The sequence below is a fragment of the Mytilus galloprovincialis genome, chromosome 13, assembly GCF_965363235.1.
Source record: "Mytilus galloprovincialis chromosome 13, xbMytGall1.hap1.1, whole genome shotgun sequence".
Lineage (NCBI taxonomy): Eukaryota > Metazoa > Mollusca > Bivalvia > Mytilida > Mytilidae > Mytilus > Mytilus galloprovincialis.
The window spans coordinates 57517491-57539613 of NC_134850.1; the positions used below are offsets into that span (position 1 = coordinate 57517491).

Genomic DNA, 22123 nt, shown 5'->3' on the forward strand with positions numbered 1-22123 from the left:
ACCAGAAACAGATTATCCTACAAACTGTATCTTAAGTACAATAATATCATGTTTCTATCACACCATTATTGCCACACATATGAAATAGGAATTACCTACCCTACTTGAATACTTTATAAAGAAAAAAGGGGGATATATTAACTTGTTGAGACCAGAAATAGATTATCGTACAAACTATATATTGAGGACAATAATGTCATGTATCTACCAAGGGATCATTCATTGTTACGTTTGATAATGTCTATAAGATTTGTGTTGTTATGTAATCTAGCCGTAGATCAAATGATCAATATGAAATGTATGAATAAAAAGTTTTATGCAGGACACGGCAAGAACAAGTTTTCATCTGTTTATTGCTATTTAATGACAAAACTGTGTCATATGTTTGATAGTAGAAGTATAACATATGGTTATAATTTATTGTAATTTGAATTTTTTTTTAAGGTAAAGTTACTTCAAAAGGAATGAAAATAATAAGGACTGCTGTTCTCAAAAGACAGATTGATTAAGAAGGGTTTTTATTTTTTTCCTTATTCATATTTGTTATTACCTTAAATCAAAGATTTGGAAGTCTACAGAAGGGGATACTCTAACTGTGATATCTATTTTTATGTCTGTTTGTTTGTTAAGTGTTATGTGTCTATTTGTGTCTGTTTGTAGAGCCTCTATATCTATATCTGACAGTCTGTTAATAGAGTGTCTGTGTTGACTGTCTGTCTGTAGAATGTCTCTGTTTGTCTGTCTGCACACTGTCTATATCTGACAGCTTGTCTGTTTATAGAGAGTCTCTGTCTAACTGTGTGTCTTATGAGTGTCTTTATTTGTCTGTCTGTACATTGACTCAATATGTTGTCTGTTCGTACATTGTCTTTATATGTTTGTCTGTCTGTACACTGTCTCAATATGTTGTCTGTTCGTACATTGTCTTTATATGTTTGTCTGTCTGTACACTGTCTCTATATGTTTGTCTGTTTGTACATTGTCTCTATATGTTTGTCTGTCTGTACATTGTCTCTATATGTTTGTCTGTCTGTACATTGTCTCTATATGTTTGTCTGTTCGTACATTGTCTCTATATGTTTGTCTGTCTGTACACTGTCTCTATATGTTTGTCTGTTCGTACATTGTCTCTATATGTTTGTCTGTCTGTACAATGTCTCTATATGTTTGTCTGTCTGTACATTGTCTCTATATGTTTGTCTGTCTGTACATTGTCTCTATATGTTTGTCTGTCTGTACATTGTCTCTATATGTTTGTCTGTCTGTACATTGTCTCTATATGTTTGTCTGTCTGTACATTGTCTCTATATGTTTGTCTGTCTGTACACTGTCTCTATATGTTTGTCTGTTTGTACATTGTCTCTATATGTTTGTCTGTCTGTACACTGTCTCTATATGTTTGTCTGTCTGTACATTGTCTCTATATGTTTGTCTGTCTGTTCATTGTCTCTATATGTTTGTCTGTCTGTACATTGTCTCTATATGTTTGTCTGTCTGTACATTGTCTCTATATGTGTGTCTGTCTGTACATTGTCTCTATATGTGTGTCTGGCTGTACATTGTCTCTATATGTTTGTCTGGCTGTACATTGTCTCTATATGTTTGTCTGTCTGTACATTGTCTCTATATGTTTGTCTGTTTTTACATTGTCTCAATATTTCTGTCAGTATTTCTGTTAAAAGATATAAGAAGATGTGGTATGAGTGTCAATGAGACAATTCTCCATCCAAGTAACAATTTATAAAAGAAGACCATTGTAGGTCAAAGTACAGTCTTCTAAAAGAAGCCTGGCTCACACTAAGCTATGTATGACTGCGTGTCCCTGGAATGTTTCTGTTTTTTTGTCTGCAATACCTCTATCTGAAAGTTCCTACATTTTATCTTTGTTTGTCTGTTTGCAGAGCCTCTGTATCTGACAGTTTGTCTGTTTACATTGTGTCTCTATCTGCCTGACAGTCTGTCTGACTTTCTGTCTGATGAGTATCTTTGTTTGTTTGTCTGCAGAGCCTCTATATCTGACAGTTTGTCTGTCTGCCGAGCCTCTATATCTGACAGTTTGTATGGTAACATTGTGTCTCTGTATGTCTGACTGTCTGTCTGACTATCTGTCTAATGAGTATCTTTGTTTGTCTGTCTGCAGAGCCTCTATATCTGACAGTTTGTCTGTCTGTCGAGCCTCTATATCTGACAGTTTGTATGGTAACATTGTGTCTCTGTATGTCTGACTGTCTGTCTGACTTTCTGTCTGATGAGTATCTTTGTTTGGTTGTCTGCAGAGCCTCTATATCTGACAGTTTGTATGGTAACATTGTGTCTCTGTCTGTCTGACTTTCTGTCTGATGAGTATCTTTGTTTGGTTGTCTGCAGAGCCTCTATAACTGACAGTTTGTATGGTAACATTGTGTCTCTGTCTGTCTGACTTTCTGTCTGATGAGTATCTTTGTTTGGTTGTCTGCAGAGCCTCTATATCTGACAGTTTGTATGGTAACATTGTGTCTCTGTCTGTCTGACTGTCTTTCTGATGAGTATCTTTGTTTGTCTGTCTGCAGAGCCTCTATATCTGACAGTTTGTATGGTAACATTGTGTCTCTGTCTGTCTGACTGTCTTTCTGACTTTCTGTCTGATGAGTATCTTTGTTTGTCTGTCTGCCGAGCCTCTATATCTGACAGTTTGTATGGTAACATTGTGTCTCTGTATGTCTGACTGTCTGTCTGACTTTCTGTCTGATGAGTATTTTTGTTTTTCTGTCTGCAGAGCCTCTATATCTGACAGTTTGTATGGTAACATTGTGTCTCTGTCTGTCTGACTGTCTTTCTGACTTTCTGTCTGATGAGTATCTTTGTTTGGTTGTCTGCAGAGCCTCTATATCTGACAGTTTGTATGGTAACATTGTGTCTCTGTCTGTCTGACTGTCTGTCTGACTTTCTGTCTGATGAGTATTTTTGTTTTTCTGTCTGCAGAGCCTCTATATCGGACAGTTTGTATGGTAACATTGTGTCTCTGTCTGTCTGATTGTCTTTCTGACTTTCTGTCTGATGAGTATCTTTGTTTGGTTGTCTGCAGAGCCTCTATATCTGACAGTTTGTATGGTAACATTGTGTCTCTGTATGTCTGACTGTCTGTCTGACTTTCTGTCTGATGAGTATCTTTGTTTGTTTGTCTGCAGAGCCTCTATATCTGACAGTTTGTCTGTCTGCCGAGCCTCTATATCTGACAGTTTGTATGGTAACATTGTGTCTCTGTATGTCTGACTGTCTGTCTGACTTTCTTTCTGATGAGTATCTTTGTTTGGTTGTCTGCAGAGCCTCTATATCTGACAGTTTGTATGGTAACATTGTGTCTCTGTCTGTCTGACTTTCTGTCTGATGAGTATCTTTGTTTGGTTGTCTGCAGAGCCTCTATATCTGACAGTTTGTATGGTAACATTGTGTCTCTGTCTGTCTGACTGTCTTTCTGACTTTCTGTCTGATGAGTATTTTTGTTTTTCTGTCTGCAGAGCCTCTATATCTGACAGTTTGTATGGTAACATTGTGTCTCTATCTGTCTGACTTTCTGTCTGATGAGTATCTTTGTTTGTCTGTCTGCAGAGCCTCTATATCTGATAGTTTGTATGGTAATATTGTGTCTCTGTCTGTCTGACTGTCTGTCTGACTTTCTGTCTGATGAGTATTTTTGTTTTTCTGTCTGCAGAGCCTCTATATCTGACAGTTTGTATGGTAACATTGTGTCTCTGTCTGTCTGACTGTCTTTCTGACTTTCTGTCTGATGAGTATTTTTGTTTTTCTGTGTGCAGAGCCTCTATATCTGACAGTTTGTATGGTAACATTGTGTCTCTGTCTGTCTGACTGTCTGTCTGACTTTCTATCTGATGAGTATCTTTGTTTGTTTGTCTGCCGAGCCTCTATATCTGACAGTTTGTATGGTAACATTGTGTCTCTGTCTATCTGACTGACTGTCTGACTTTCTGTCTGATGAGTATCTTTGTTTGTCTGTCTGCAGAGCCTCTATATCTGACAGTTTGTATGGTAACATTGTGTCTCTGTATGTCTGTCTACAGAGTCTGTATACATGCCATTTTGTCTGTTACATTGTGTCTCTATTAAAAAGAAGATATGATATGATTGCCAGTGAGACAACTCTCCAAAAGAAACCAAATGACACAGAAATTAACAACTATTACCCACTGTCATGGCTCTCAACAATGAGCACAACCCATACCTCATAGTCTGAGCTATAAAAGTCCATGAAATGTTTTGACTTTCATCCTGTTTGATGTCTTTGCCTGTCTGGTCATTGACTCTGTATTCCTACCACATGTTACTTTCTGTCTGTGTTTCACTGTAGAACAACAGCCATGTCACAAAATATAGAACCAAATCAATTTGCCTGTCTATCTATAGTGTGTCAATTTCTGACATACTGTCTGTGGTACTGTGTTATGTAACTTTTAATCGTCAACAAGATGTATTACCAAACTTTTTTTAAAAATTCTTCTTGTCTTTTTGAAATAAGGAAACATAATTACAAATGAGGTAAAGATTCTTCTATTTAAGGTTAGCAGTCATAGTTCAAGCTGAGTTTTAAAAGTCAGATCAAAACTTTATTAATATATTAAACACTTAGATATATTGCTAAAATTATGTTCACATGACTTTAATAATTATGCAGTTAGCTATATTTTTTTTATTAGTTTAAACAATATCTTATTTAATTAATTCAATACATATGTAGTGTTTGAATCTAATAATGAAATAAATAGGATTCAGAAACAAGCTAAATTGTTTTTATTAATCTATCTCCTATTTTTTTTTAATATTTATTTTCACTGAGTGTTTGGACATGTATTTTAAGTTGTGCACATAATCAAAGTTTTCTTTTCTTTAGAATTACTACTCTTGACATGATTTTGAACTCTTTATTTTTGTGCCCCCATGACAAAAGGTCAATTAGTTTACTTGTGTCATTACATAAATAAGCAGAAATGCATTTATGATATATTTTTTCATGTCAAAAAATAGACTTTCAAATTAATGTTTTATCAGATTCCAACTTTTACATAAAACAATTGGTAACAGGACAATGGTAACTTACCATATTTTTTTAACTCGTAAACTTTAAAAAAAAACTTGAGTTTGCAGTTTGAAGGGAACAGCAACAATTAATTGTACTTCATTATCACTGATTATGGAATATTAATCTTTATAAGTGTTGTATCCAATGTGTCTTTCAGAGACTTTCAAGTGGTATTCAACATCTCTGTTTTCTGAATCTTTAGTCTGTTGCATTTTATTAAAACCTGCTCTGGAGCATCTACTCTATCTAGATTTTTATAGGATAAAATGTAACTGGTACTTCATTAATTGTTATAAAGTGTTGTTATGCTCAAAGACAAAGTAGGGCACCTCAGTAGTCAAGTGATCTACAGTTTTTTTAGCTTACCTGGCCCGAAGGGCTAAGTGAGCTTTTCTCATCACTTGGCGTCCGTCATCTGTTGTCCGTCGTCGTCGTTGTCCGTCGCCGTTAACTTTTTACATTTTGAACTTCTTCTAGAGAACCACTGAATGGAATGAAACCAACATGGCATGAAGGTTCCTTATGAGGTGCTGACCAAGTTTTGTTACTTTGTAGCCGATCCATCATCCAAGATGGCCGCCAGCGGGGGACTTAGTTTAACATGGGACCCTATGGGAAATGCATACAAATGACTTCTTCTAGAGAATCACTGAATGGAATGAAACCAAACATGGCATGAATGTTCCTTATGAGGTGCTGACCAAGTGTTGTTACTTTGTAGCCAATCCATCATCCAAGATGGCCGCCAGCGAGGGACTTAGTTTAACATAGGACCCTATGGGAAATGCAAACAAATGACTTCTTCTAGAGAACCACTAAATGGAATGAAACTAAACATGGCATGAAGGTTCCTTATGAGGTGCTGACCAAGTATTGTTACTTTGTAGCCAATCCATCATCCAAGATGGCCGCCAGCAGGGAACTTAGTTTAACATAGGACCCTATGGGAAATGCATACAAATGACTTCTTCTAGAGAACCACTGAATGGAATGAAACCAAACATGGCATGAATGTTCCTTATGAGGTGCTGGCCAAGTGTTGTTACTTTGTAGCGGATCCTTCATCCAAGATGGCCGCCAGCGGGGAACTTAGTTTAACATAGGACCCTATGGGAAATGCATACAAATGACTTCTTCTAGAGAACCACTGAATGGAATGAAACCAAATATGACATGAATGTTCCTTATGAGGTGCTGACCAAGAGTTGTTACTTGGTAGGCGATCCATCATCCAAGATGGCTGCCAGCGGGGGACTTAGTTTAACATAGGACCCTATGGTAAATGCATGCAAATGACTCTTTCTAGAGAACCACTGAATAGAATGAAACCAAACATGACATGAATGTTCCTTATGAGGTGCTGACCAAGTGTTGTTACTTTGTAGCCGATCCATCATCCAAGATGGCCGCCAGAGGGGGACTTAGTTTAACATAGAACCCTATGGGAAATTCATACTAATGACTTCTTTTAGAGAACCCTTGAATGGAATGAAACCAAACATGGCATAAATGTTCCTTTTGAGGTGCTGACCAAGTTTTGTTACTTTGTAGCTGATCCATCATCCAAGATGGCCGCCAGCGGGGGGACTTAGTTTAATATAGGACCCTATGGGAAATGCATACAAATGACATCTTTTAGAGAACCACTGAATGGAATGGAACCAAACATAACATGAAACTTTCTTATGAGATGCTGACCAAGTGTTGTTACTTTGTAGCGGATCCATCATCCAAGATGGCTGCCAGCGGGGGGCTTAGTTTAACATAGGACCCTATGGGAAATGCATACAAAAGTCTTCTTCTAGAGAACCACGCAATTGCATGAAATCAAACATAGCATGATTGTCCTTTCTTTATGAGGTGCTGGCCAAGTGTTGTTACTTTGTAGTCAAATTTTATCTGTTTTTATATGATTTCAAAAACCCAAGTAGAGTCAGGTGAGCGATACAGGCTCTTGAGAGCCTCTAGTTAGGGGTTATTTTTACTTGCATCTAACACTTAGCTCATCACTCTAATGCTGTTACATTCTAGGATTATGGCTCTAGGATGTAACTTGTACAGTTTGCATAATAGAAAAATAAGTGTAAAAATAATCCCTGCGTAAAAGTTCCATGTTTAAGTGGCAAGTTGGTCATTAACAGTTATCCCATGCTAATTATCACTGTGGTTGTAGGGGCATTGGTGGCATAGTGGTCTAAGTAGTTACTTCTGTAATCACTAGTCATTCAACACTGAGGCTGTGGGTTTTCAAACCCAATCAGGAAAAGGTACACTTGACTTGACATAACTTAATTGAAATGCCTGTTTTCCTGCAAAAAAATCCCGGTACTCATTCTCCTTCTACCAATATAAACTTACGGCCATGATATAGCCAAGAGTCAATAAGTGGGGTTAAACAACAAAAGTCAATCAATCAATTTGTGTCATCTTGGTCTCTTGTGGAGAGTTTTGGCAATCAGAACCACATCGTCTTTTTATATTTTGTACTTGAATCAATTTAAATTTATAAAAAGATGTATATGTATATACATATATATTATGAAATTATTGTGACTGTTATTCATATTTGTTGTCAAATCAAAACTACATGCTGTCATGTAAAAGAAGTAACAAGGGTGTGGTATGAAAAAACAAAATTCTAGAATTAATTTGACCAGTGAATTAAACACAATTTCCACTGATTTGTTATAAACAGCTGTTAATTTTGTATAGTACAATTTTAGAATTAAACTACTAAATCATTTGTGTAGCCTGATTGCCTACATTTCATGTACATCGAGATACATGAAAAGAAATCAGCTGTTGTTTTTTAGTATGACAAATGTAAAAGCATATCGTTAAAGTACATACAAATTAAAGTTTGTTTGAATACCTTAAATAGATCGAATTTTTCACTGCTCAAATCATCACAGTAATTGGATTTAATGAAATGTGCATGTATATTACCTCAAAACCAAAATGTCTATCATTAGCCCATGTTCTGTTTCATAAGATATGATCACATTTTTTCACATCTGAATAAGTTTGTCAAAGTTAGATTTGAGCTATTTTATCAATGAACCTTCAGGTCAGAATAGACCTGAAAAAGGTTTCTCAGATGTTGTGTTTTTGAGTCATTAGGCATATAGTTGAAATTAAAACTTTTCTGGGCAGGAATTTGTGGCCCAACACATTAATTTTAACCCTCAACATTAAAACACTCTTTTTAGTACAATTTTTTTCTTTCAAAACTTAAAAAAAAGAAGCCCCCCCTCCTCCAAATTATCAAAAGTGTTTTTTGTTTTTCTCTCCCAAAGATCCATTATTAACTTTTCTGATTCATTCTTTCTCTTTTTCTGTTACTTTACATTATATTCTTTCCTCTATATCTTTCCGTTTTTCTTTTTCCATTTCCTATAATCCTCATTTTTAATTCCCCCACACATCAGGGAATTCCGTTTTCTTCATTTTATAACCTTTTACATTAAGAATGTTTATTCTGATAATTAAGATTACATTATCTTCATTACATAAATATTAAAATTTCATATAGAATGTTTTATCCATTAAAATCATGCTTGTGTGATTTAATAGTACACAAAATGAAAAGAAATGCATATGAAAATGCAGTTGCTTTGTGTAAAACAAAATAATTATTTTAACATGAAATTGAATTCCCATTAGAAATTTTTACATTTTATTTTTTTCTCAAATATTGTTTCAATTGTATAACAATTTATTTCAAATCGATACAAATTTGAACATTTATCCCAACTGAATAAAAATTTGCAATTTTTATGCATATTTCTTTTCAATAATTTAAATGATTTTCATCAATAAGTAATTAAATCTTCATATGTGCAGAACTTGAGTTATTGATCCTATCTAATAAATTTTGTTACGTAATATTATATTTTTGTGTTTATCTTGTATCAAATAAAAAAATAAAAAGTTGGCAATATAACATTTCAGTAGAAAAAATCATAAGGCTTCTCATGACTGTACAAAATGCACATTAAAAAAAAACTCTAATCATTCAAGTTTACTATCTATAAATAGAATTACACCTTGCACTTCACAATTTCCTGGTTGGGGGATTTTAAAAATGTACATGCATGTCAAATTTTAACACAAAATTGATTTTTAAAACTTTTGGTTAGCTACTTGACTGCAAACCTATTTTTTGCTGTAGAGCTAGGATTGATTACGTAATCGTACTTCAGTAGTATAGGAAGACAAAATTGCAAACTCTATGCAGACCTGTGTTAAAATTGATTAGATGCACATTAAATGGAGAATTTATTATTCACAGTAGGGCATTTCCTTTCAATACGAACAGATGAAATTTACGTTCAGTTGATGATTATTTTTTATTTGAACTAGATCTTGAGTTAGTAATTGTTTAATTGAAATAGAAATATTAGGAAGGACCTATTAGTACTGTTATAATACTAAATATGTGAATAAGACACAAATCTATATAAGGTTGAATTAGTTCACTGTGTAAATTATGTGTAGTGCAGAAAAAAATGTGTGCAGCTGCAACGAATGCATGATTGGATTTAGTGAAATTACAAGTGCATTGCAGATCTGAATCGTAACATTGATTTTTCTTAAGGATATATTTAGTGTCACTTTGAAACTTTAATCATCTTACGCAGTAGAGAGTAAGACTGGGTCTTAAGAGAATGAGATGGACCCATGGTTTGAGAACTTTAAATTGATGTTAACATATTGGTTGATGTCTAACAGGGATCCGACAATGGCTGAGGCAGCTCTGACGTCTAGAATGGCACAGCCCTATCTACAGTCGGCGGGGATGGACATGCAGCCGTCCACGACATCGAACCAAAACATCACAGCTGGAAACTTTCCCATCCCAACATCTGTCCACCACCGACCACCAACACCATCACAATATCACCGACAAGATTCAGGTTTGTCTTTTTTTTATTTAAAAAAGGGGGAAAAGGGGGGAGACAAGCTTTATTTTTAATAAAATGTTTACTTTCTTATGATAGAGAGATTCATTATCCACTTATAAGACAGAAGGGGAACTTTACAATGTATGAACTGTTTGTACCAAAAATATGTATGTCATTTAATTACATGATCCACCACATGAAATATTTTCTCACCATTTTTACAGGTATTTTCAATCAGGTAAAATTGGAATATTCTTTATTTGAAATTGATTTCTTGTTAAAAAATATACTACTTTTTCGAACATTTATTTTGTATATACCTCAGACTTAAATTCAATCTTTTTAATTTTGAGAACATTTTCTTTTTTAATTTTGAGAACAACTATTATTTTAAAACTTTACATATTTTATATTATATAAATGAACTATGAAATATTAATTTTTTTTTTTTAATAAACTTATTAGTTTTTGATTATGGTCTAGAAAGTTCTTTTAGTTTTGCTGTTAATTCTTCTAAGTTAATAAGAATATGGCATAGAATGATATGTAAATGAGTGAAAGTAGAGTTGTCTCTGTTAGATTACAATATTTTTAAAGAATTAATAACCTCCAAGAGTACCTAGGGTATATAGATATATGATAACCTGGACCCACCTGTTACATAGTGACCCATGCTGTTGGAGTGTAAACATGGTATATGTAGTTTTACCATACAATATAAATAGGCCTTCACGTTCAGCCTATTTAGGTACTTTTGAATCAAAGACTTATTTTGAAGAAATTGTATTTGTTAAGCTAAATAGCCCATGCCACAACTCTATGAAGTGATTTGTTTGAAACATCCCTCATAGTTTAAATTTGTAGGACTCTAAAGTGTGATGGTCTATGCTAAAGTACGATGATGTCTCACGCTAAAGTACCGTGGTTGTTCGCTAAAGTACGATGGTATAACGCTAAAGTGCTAAACAAACTAATCACTTGGTTCATCTGTAAAGCAACCTTAAGAATATTTTGAGATAATTTTCATTTTCCTCAACCAAATGAGTATTTTCAATATGGTAATGTGACTGTCCTATGCATAGAAACTAGTTAGTTTTCAAGATAAGAAGATGTGGACAACTCTCCAACAGAGATGAAAGGGCATAGAAGTAAAAAAAATAAACTAAAGACACCATTGTTTATATGAATTAATTTGGGTTTCTCTGATATGATTTTTTGATGGCATTTTGCTTCATAAATACTGTGATATCTCACTACAATTGACTGTTTAAAATTCTTCATATTATAAGTCTCTAAGTCTTGAGTTATGTACCATGGATACAATATTTTGTGATCCTTTCAGCTCTTGAATATTAGTCTATAATCAGAACTGTTTTATTGCTTAAGGTCTCAATCTACTATATTAAAGTCTTGTGCATTTTCAGAAGGAAAAATGTTCCAAATGAGTGCAAGTCAGACTCATAGAATTAATAATCAAGTTAATTAAAATGTCTGAAATAGAATATAGTGTATATGATATATAAACTTAGTTTGACCCTTGTATTAAGTTTTTTATGTACTAAAATTTGAGATTTTATTTGTCTGTATACTCGTGATATAATAGTTGGTCAGCAAGCTGTTAAAGACCTAAAGTCTTCCAGATAAAGGTCTGTTAAAATTATAAAAATTATAATCCCAATAAAAGGATATCTATCAACTATATGTGGCACTTGGTTCCTTAAAAATATCAGAATCTGATGTTTGTAGATCAAATCACATGGACCTAGTATTAAATGTTGGTAGATTAACAAATACTGGTAGATCAACTCACATGGACCAAGTATTACAAACTGGTAGATCAACTCCACATTTACCACATATCAAATGTTGGTTGATCAACTCACATGGACCAAGTATTAAATGTTGGTAGATCAGTTCACATAGACCATGTATCAAATGTTAGTAGATCAACTCACATGGACAAAGTATTAAATGTTGGTTGATAAACTTACATGGATCAAGTATTAAATGTTGGTAGATCAACTTAAATGGACCAAGTATCAAATGCTGTAAGATCAACTCACAAGGACCAAGCATTAAATGTTGGTAGATCAACTCACATGGACCAAGTATTAACTGTTGGTAGATCAGTTCACATAGACCATGTATCAAATGTTAGTAGATCAACTCACATGGACCAAGTATTAAATGTTGGTTGATAAACTTACATGGACCAAGTATCAAATGCTGTAAGATCAACTCACAAGGACCAAGCATTAAATGTTGGTAGATCAACTCACATGGACCAAGTATTAAATGTTGGTAGATCAACTCACATTGACCAAGTATTGAATGTTGATAGATCAGTTCACATAGACCATGTATCAAATGTTAGTAGATCAACTCACATGGACCAAGTATTAAATGTTGGTTGATAAACTTACATGGATCAAGTATTAAATGTTGGTAGATCAACTTAAATGGACCAAGTATCAAATGCTGTAAGATCAACTCACAAGGACCAAGCATTAAATGTTGGTAGATCAACTCACATGGACCAAGTATTAAATGTTGGTAGATCAACTCACATTGACCATGTATCAAATGTTAGTAGATCAACTCACATGGACCAAGTATTAAATGTTGGTAGATCAACTCACATGGACCAAGTATCAAATGTTGTTTGATCAACTTACATGGACCAAGTATTAAATGTTGGTAGATCAACTTAAATGGACCAACTAGCAAATGCTGTAAGATAAACTCACATGGACCAGGTATTAAATGTTGGTTGATATATTCACATGGACCAAGTATCAAATGTTGGTAGATCAACTCACATGGACCAAGTTTCAAAAGTTGGTAGATCAACTCACATGGACCAAGTATCAAATGTTGGTAGATCAACTCACATGGACCAAGTATCAAATGTTGGTAGATCAACTTAAATGACCAAGTATCATATCAAATGCTGTAAGATAAACTCACATTGACCAAGTATCTAATGTTGGTTGATATTTTCACATGGACCAAGTTTCAAATGTTGGTAGATCAACTTACATGGACCAAGTATCAAGTGTTGGTAGATCAACTCACATGGACCAAATTTCAAATATTAGTAGATCAATTCTCATTGACCAAGTATCAAATGCTGTAATATCAACTCACATGGACAAAGTATTAAATGTTGGTAGATCAACTCACATTGACCATGTATCAAATTAATGTTAGAAGATCAACTCACATGGACCAAGTATCAAATGTTGGTAGATCAACTCACATGGACCAAGTATTAAATGTTGGTTGATCAACTTACATGGACCAAGTATTAAATGTTGATAGATCAACTTAAATGGACCAAGTATCAAATACTGTAAGATAAACTCACATGGACCAGGTATTAAATGTTGGTTGATATATTCACATGGACCAAGTATCAAATGTTGGTAGATCAACTCACATGGACCAAGTATCAAGTGTTGGTAGATCAACTCACATGGACCAAGTAACAAATGTTGGTAGATCAACTTAAATGGACCAAGTATGAAATATTGGTAGATTAACTCACATGGACCAAGTATCAAATGTTGGTAGATCAACTTTAATGGACCAAGTATTAAATGTTGGTAGATCAACTCACATTGACCAGGTATGAAATGTTCATCGATCAACTCAAATGGACCAAGTATCAAGTGTTGGTAGATCAACTCACATGGATTAAATATGAAATGATGGTAGATCAACTTAAATGGACCAAGTATCAAATATTGATAGATCAACTCACATGGACCAGGTATCAAATATCATAAACCAGAAGACCAATCTATCAATGACCAGGACCAAGTATTATATACCAGTATATCAAGCAGCTTCTATCTGGTCCAATTATCCCTGATAGCAGATTAAGATGCCACTCACCTGGTACAGGTATCACACACTGGTGATTGACCTGGGCCAAGTTTCTCATACCAGTATATTCAGTGGACACTATGAAACTATATCACATAAATTGCAGCAAATTAAAGTTTCAAAGTATTACAGGAGTAATATAATGGCCAATTACTCTACCCCTTCTAATTATATTCATGTGGACTCTATTTCTATTCTCTGGTCAAAGGTCAGTATCTTTAGTGAGTCTTATATGCAATACCAATACTGTAGAGTAAAGTTCTTATGTACTGATTTTTTATTTACTTTTTTCCCTGTTCAATTAAGTTGAAATGATCAAGATAGAACATGCCTGCACCAAGTCAGGAATATGACAGTTGTTATACATTTGTTTGATGTGTTTTAGCTTTTGATTTTGCCATTCGATTAGGGACTAAAAATTGACGTTTTGATATCTTGTCATTTTTCTGGGGCTAATTTTGTTGTTGGGTTGTCATTCTTACGAAATTGAAATATTTGGCAAAATGCATAACACAAATAGAATGATAGCCAAAGGTCTACCTTAAAACACATGCTTTTCAAAGATTCTATATATACCATCTATTTTGACAAAATATTTCTTGGGGCATTAAAACCAAAGTATTTGATTTGTATGTAATCTTTAATTACAAGATATCAAAATGAGTCTGTTTTAGCAGTTTTTGAAGCAAACAGTTTAAAGACCTCATACTAATATGTAAGACAAAATTCAAAAATACAAAATTATACAAAAACTTAAATATTAGACTTGACTAAATTTTAACCATATGGACATCTGTAGTATGTAATTAAGTGAATTTGTAGGACTTTTTTATTTTAAGAGTTCAAGGGTCAATTTAATAAGTGGCTTTAACGTATCTTTCCTAAATTCATTTTACCAAAGTGATTTTAATAAAATCTAAGCATTATATATTTAGACATCAACTTTATTTTTGACAGATTCAATAATACTAAGTATGAAACATGTAAAAACCTGTTAACCATGGAAGTTTTTAGTTGAATACTGAAGTTGTTTATGATTGCAGATGTCATGATGTTTGCAATGAAAAGATAATTGAGGGCTCTTTGAATAATTATATGACCTGATGATGCAATGGTAAATTTAAGGGACACTTTCTAACAATACCCTTTAATGTTATTGGAATCTCCTGACATATTTTTGATAAAGGTTGAAGATGTATAACAAGTGCTTTAAATTGGCAACTTTAAAATAACAAAAAATGTATTATTGTTCAAAACTTTCAAACTACATTAATTTTATTGATATTTAAATAGCATTATAAAGTTTGGTCACGTTGGTACAGAGTTGTCAGTTTTGATGTCAAAGACTTATGATATTCTACAATAGAGCTGAGGGCCATTGTACACACAAGTTTCCTGTCCCTTTTCGACATCATTTTGTGACTATATTTATAAACCTGACAATGTTAACAAGATCATTAAAAATTATAAAGAGGTCAAAGAAAGAAACTGCAAGGCCAATGCAAAAAATAAAATAAAAAACAACTTAAACAAACAAGTTCACAAAACGCTTCATAGAAAAGTATAAAGAGGGGGCAACCAGAAGCCCAACTACATTTGTAAACTGGGGATGATATTAGGGGCTTTCAACACATGAATGCCCAGGCTGTATATTATTATTGCTTATTTTAATTTTATCAATTAAAGAATTCTTTTAAAATGAATAATGATTTCAATACATAAAATAAGATAAAGCAACCAAGAAAACAATATGAAGCTGGATCTGCAACATATCTCTGTATCAAAAATTCTTAGATTTCAAAACTTGGCACTTTTGTAAAAGGAGTTAACTTGCTTTTTTATCTCCTCTAACTTGATGCTAACTTGATGCATTGTTAGATAATAGATTGATTGAGTGATGGGTGTATGACATCCAGCAGTGAAATATGTTTATTCATTTTAATGTATTCGATATACCCTTTTCAGTACTTAACTCACATATGAGCCTGGTTTTAGATGCAACTGGTACTACTATCTTTCGATTGATAGATAGGTGTAATGACATATAGCAGTGAAATATGTTTATTCATTTTAATGTTAAAGATAAACCCTTTGCAATAGTAAGCTTACAGGTGAGCCTGGTTTAGGATGCATACATAGTATATATATTTGTTTAGGGGCCAGCTAAAGGACGCCTCCAGGTGCAGGAATATCTCGCTGCATTGAAGACCTGTTGGTGACCTTCTGCTGTTGTCTTCTCTATGGTCGGGTTGTTGTCTCTTTGACAATTCCATTCTCAATTTTATACAGTAATATATGGTGTTTGAAATATAGCAGTGAAATATGTTTATTCATTTTAATGTTATAAAATTAATATACAGTCTTTTCTGTAGTTTACTTAAAGCTCACAGATGGTCCTGATTTTGAATACAGGAGATAACAGACTGTAGGAAGACGATTTTAACCTTTAACCCTCTGGAATCCCGGCACATTGTTTTACATACACTGTACCAACCAGTCGTTGTTCTTTTTCTGCATCCCTTTAAAGAATGGCTTTGATCACACGTGCAGAAATACTGATTTCTTAAATTTTTGTTTGACCTTATTCGTAAGTCAATAGGATTGATTTTTGTTTGCTGAACTTCCAGTGGCATATAGTTCAGGCATGTTTGGGACAATACGTGCCATTAAAGATCAGCTGTTTATTTGTTTTATATATTTTTCAATTCATATATTGAAGTAACTTTTTTTTAACAAAGTATTATTTTTTCAAATCTTTTTTAAAACTTTTTCCATTCACAAAAAGTGTTAGGAATGAATGTGCAGGGGGGATCCAGTCATTTAAAAAAAAGGGGGGGAGATTTCCAACCACATGTCCCCATTGAAATGCATTGATCATTCAAAACCCTCGGAACCACTCCCCTAGATTCACAACTGATGTGGTTGATCGTAAGAGAATGGCAATGGAAGAAGGGCATTACATTTTAAAGAAATAGAGAATTGAAATCTCAAGTCAGAATACAATGTGTGACCAAGATAATGTAAAAATATAAGTCAGTGTGAATAATACACCATATTTGTTATGTAATAACCTTGCAATTGTACACATGCAAAACTAATCCAATACGTAATATCTTGTGCAATGCTTAATCGAATATATATTTATGTATTTTAAAACTTGACAATAAAGGTTTAGATGGAACTAAATCAATTGAAAAATCTGTCATATTTGGTCATTCTTGTCATCCTGGGAAACTAAACTATTTTGTAAATAGAAGATTTTATGGTTTAGGGGAGACAATTTATTATGGAATTTTGTGAATTGAATGCAAGAAATATATGATCTACTAAATTCAGAAAATTTGCATGAATTTATTACTGTAAATTTTGAAGAATGAACAGAAATGTGAAATCATCATTGCGATTTCAAGAAAACATGCATAAAGATATGTGTTTCAGATATCTAAATGTGATTTCTTTGCAACCCTAATTTGACCTAATTTTCATGGCTAATTAATGAAAAACACATATTTCGTGCTTAAGTTTGGTTCATCAGCCTCTATATTTGGTCAATAGAATTGTTATAACATATAAGTTTATTCTGAACATGGCCTCATTTTATGGTACACTGATCTAATTTAATGTTTTCTTGATACATGTAGTACAATCATTATCTCAAAATCTGTCAGCATAAACAGATCGCTTCAATTTAGCAGGCATTTGAAATTTTAGCATGTGCACTCTTGTTACTGATGATTATATGTGAATGTTTCTCTTCATACTGTCATTGTGTGCCAAAGTGGTGTTTAGAAGCCAACATTCAATCATAGTGATAAATAAGTTAAGATATAAATTATTATTAACTTTGATAAAATGTTCATGCAGTGGCTAATTCAGGTGTAGTGTTTGACTGAAAAAAATAAAACTTTGGAATAAAATGTTTATAAAAATAGTCAGGCGCTTTTTTATGCTAATGCCACTTTTTTCACATTGAAGGGACAATTACGTGTCCTTATTCTCAATCTTTGAATGTATCCTGTCTAGATCTATAATGAAAACTCAATACATTGAAAGAATTCTATGTATTTTTTAAAGTCAAGTTATAAGGATAACATAACTTTAAGAAATGATTTTACATCAAATTAATGTCACTCAATTATTTCGACATTCTGATTGATACAAACATTATTACCCAGAATAGTTGTACTGAATTTTAAAAATACTTGATTTTGTGATTTTTACAAATTCTACTATATAAAAGAATATAGGAAATTGGTATTTTGAAGAAATATTTGAATTCAAAGTCTACCTTTTCTCCAAAAATCAATGAAAATTAGTACCCCATGAATAATTACAAATCCCTAGTTATACAAAATAGCAATATATTGAAATGAATTTGATGCCCCACATGTGCTATTAAAAAAATAGTTCTAGTCATCTGTGTACGACCACAAAATTGGAAATCCCCAAAATATCAGATGTTTCAGAACAGTTTATAGATTTTTGTCTCATGCTGCATTGCAGCTAGCTAGAGCACAACATTACAAGCAATATTGTTATATAGGTTGATATAAATAACCTCTTGCTTGTTTTGCACTTTTAGTTCATTCAGATTTTTATGAAGTTAAGATAGACATTGCTTTCACTTTAAAAAACTTATGTAGGATTCCTGAATTCAGAAATATGATATAAATTTCACTTGTTAATGCATAAGAACATCTCATATTATGTTTTTTTTTTTTTTTATATTGGAATATTTAAGTCATGCCCTGTTACAATAATGAAGCTTGAGCTAGCAGGGAACTGAAACCTTTGAAACCATAATGTTTCCCAGTGTAAAATGTAATTTAAAAAAAATTGGCTTACAATTTCAGTGGCATTGTAATTTGTGACTTTGGAAATTGTGCTTTTCAAATGATAATTCAGTTGTAATGATATGGTAACCAAAGATACTATGAAGGAGGTACTGCGACAAGAATCGTAGGGTAACACACACAGTGAAGAAACACACGATCTTTATTAATATAAAAATACCATAACCAGGCAATTAGGAAAGTGGACTTTATCTGTTATTAATTAGCCATAATTTATTATTAATTTCATCTGAGAGGGGTATAAATCATCATTGAATTCCAATGAAAAAGTACAGGGGCAGATCCAGCCATTTGAAAAAGGGGGGTTCCAACTATATGCTCCCATTCAAATGCATTGATCGGTAAAAAATAAAGGGGGGGGGGGTCCAACCCAGGAACTCCCCCCTGGATCCACCAATGAAGTATAGTTTCTAAAGAATATTTCAGGTCCTTTGAATAGGAAAATAAATTTACCTTAAACAGTAAATATAATATGAGGACCAAAGTTGAATGATCTATTAGTCTGCTGAAGTAGACCCACCTCCCAACAAAACCAAAGGATGCCTGGCATTTGAAAGATTTACAGAAATCCTTAAAAATGTATTGTGCCTCTAACTCAAAATCCTGGATCAACAGTCTGATAAATGAAACATTTATTAAACTATAAGGAACTAATTTTATGTTTTAAATATATATATAGTATAAGGAATTTGACTAATCAAAAGCTAGCTTATGATACACTTAAGAAAAATATAATACTGTTGGAGTCTTTAACCTCAGTTTTCAAATTTTCCTAGAAGGACATCAACCCTGAAGAATGAATTTAGAGAAATAAAGGCCTTCATTTTGAAGAATACTTAAGGAAGTTTATGGCAATTTTTATGAATTAAAAGAGGAATGCAAAGGATTACTTTTTTATAGAAAATTATTGGTGGCATATCCTACCTTTCTTTTGGTATTGGCTAGGTAACAGTTTACAAGCTCTATATTTTGATGAGTGGCATATCATATCTTATCTTTGACTAAGGTAACCGTTAACAAGCTCTATATTTTGATTGGTGGCATATCATGTCTAACTTTTGATATTGACTAGGTAACAGTTTTGCAAGCTCTATTTTTGATTGATATTGACTAGGTAACAGTTTTACAAGCTCTATTTTTGATTGATATTGACTAGGTAACAGTTTTGCAAGCTCTATTTTTGATTGATATTGACTAGGTAACAGTTTTACAAGCTCTATTTTTGATTGATATTGACTAGGTAACAGTTTTGTAAGCTCTATTTTTGATTGATATTGACTAGGTAACAGTTTTGCAAGCTCTATTTTGATTGGTGGCATATCATATCTTACTTTTGATATTGACTAGGTAACAGTTTTGCAAGCTCTATTTTGATTGGTGGTATATCATATCTTACTTTTGATATTGACTAGGAAACAGTTTACATCAATGTTTTCTGATTGCAGGTGGCATATAATATATTGCTTTTGATATTGACTAAGTTATAATTAACAAGCTCTGTATTTTGATTGGTGGTATATGATATATTGCTTTTGATATTGACTAGGAAATAGTTTACATCAATGTTTTCTGATTGCAGGTGGCATATAATATATTGCTTTTGATATTGACTAAGTTATAATTAACAAGCTCTGTATTTTGATTGGTGGCATATAATATATTGCTTTTGATATTGACTAAGTTATAATTAACAAGCTCTGTATTTTGATTGGTGGCATATAATATATTGCTTTTGATATTGACTAAGTTATAATTAACAAGCTCTGTATTTTGATTGGTGGCATATAATTTATTGCTTTTGATATTGACTAGGTTATAATTAACAAGTGACACATTATAACAGGGTTGTAGTATGTCCAGTGTTCCAACTTAATTATGAGCTTGCATTTTGTAATCAGTAACATGTCACTCTGAGACAGCTGCACAATATCATTTATGTTTTAACATGTCCATCACATAGATATAGTGTCATTTAAAACATGTACCGGTATACTATATCCATAACTTATTTACAAAGATCTCATATATAGTAAAAGTGCTTAATTTTGATTTTAAGATGATTTAGTTAAAATTTAAAAAAAAAAAAAAAAACAGTCAAGGACAAATTGATTGGATTTGGTCAAGAATGAATGAATTTGAGAAAGGAAATGGGGAATGTGTCAAAGAGACAACAACCTGATTATAGAGCTGACAACAGCCGAAGGCCACCAATTGGTCTTCAATGCAGTGAGAAACTCCCGCATTTGTAGGCGTTCTTTAATTAGCTGGCCTATGAATGTTTTCTTAACAAACCACAATATGTCCAGTTACATATCAGTTATGGTATCATGTAAACGAAAAGTTTGTTTCTTCTAATATTGGTCTTCTGTTTTTTCTACATTGGTCTTCTGATTTCTATGGACTAAAATGTTGTCATATAGTTTGGCAGCTTTAAATATTATATATCTGAGGCCTAGCCTGTATATCCAAAACCTCAAAAGTATGAATATTGGTGATAAGTAAAGACTTGACTTTGTTGTATGTATAGGAAAACATTACCTGGTTTTTTTTTTATTATATTTGTTTGAAAACAATAATTACATTTATATGATTGATGTTAAGCCACACCCACCTAATTAATTTGTCATCAAGGTTATAAACATGTTTGGAATGTCTGGTCTGAGGGTCTGAAGACTTTGTTGATGTCTACATTAAATCTTTGTAGACAAATGGATTTGTTGATTTTTTCAAGGTCAAAAGAGAAAAATTCAACCTGACACCAAAATATTATTTTCTCCTTTAAAAGAAATTTGTAAGAAATTATCATTATTATATAATATGCAAAAATTTTAGTTTCCCACTCATATTTTGCTTTAAATACATATGTACTTAATATATTGATGAATTTATGAAGGAGCTAGTACAAATAAGTCCAGATAAGTCAACTTGAATTTTCTGTAAAGCATTATTAGCTCTCAGGATCATTGTTGAAGACTGTAAGATATTAGCACTTTTGACAGATGCAGCAAATGGTCTGTCTGTTAGCCCCAGGGGGCACAATTTGAGCAGGTCAGGCAAATGAGGCTGTTTCAAGACCAAGTGACCAGCAGGTGTTTTGATAGCCTGGGTCCAGCAAAATTTAAATATGGCTGTCAGTCCAGAATAACTTTAATCAAGAAATTCCTTTATTATCTTTTCAAATCGTTTTCAGAAATCGTCTGGTAATCAAATCATTTTTAACTTTCAGAAATTGTCTGGTAAACTTCATTGTTGAAGACAGTAAGGTGTTAGGTCTTTAGATCATTGTTGAAGATTGTATGGTGTTAGGTCTTTTAAATCATTGTTGAAGATTGTATGGTGTTAGGTCTTAAAATCATTGTTGAAGACAGTAAGGTGTTAGGTCTTTAGATCATTGTTGAAGACAG

The 22123-nt window shown here is 32.9% G+C and overlaps 1 protein-coding gene across 2 annotated transcripts in view; it reads left to right on the forward strand.

Annotated features, from left to right (window-relative positions):
* LOC143056864 (uncharacterized) overlaps positions 1–22123 on the forward strand; it is a 113377-nt gene that overhangs the window by 13800 nt on the left and 77454 nt on the right. Inside the window, exon 3 of one of the 2 annotated variants that reach the window (XM_076230032.1) lies at positions 9806–9990. In XM_076230032.1, coding sequence (XP_076086147.1) covers positions 9816–9990 — 175 coding nt within the window. In that variant the 5' untranslated portion in view covers positions 9806–9815. Of the gene's footprint in view, positions 1–9245; positions 9991–22123 lie in introns of those variants that run through there. The other variant, XM_076230031.1, reaches the window with a different exon arrangement.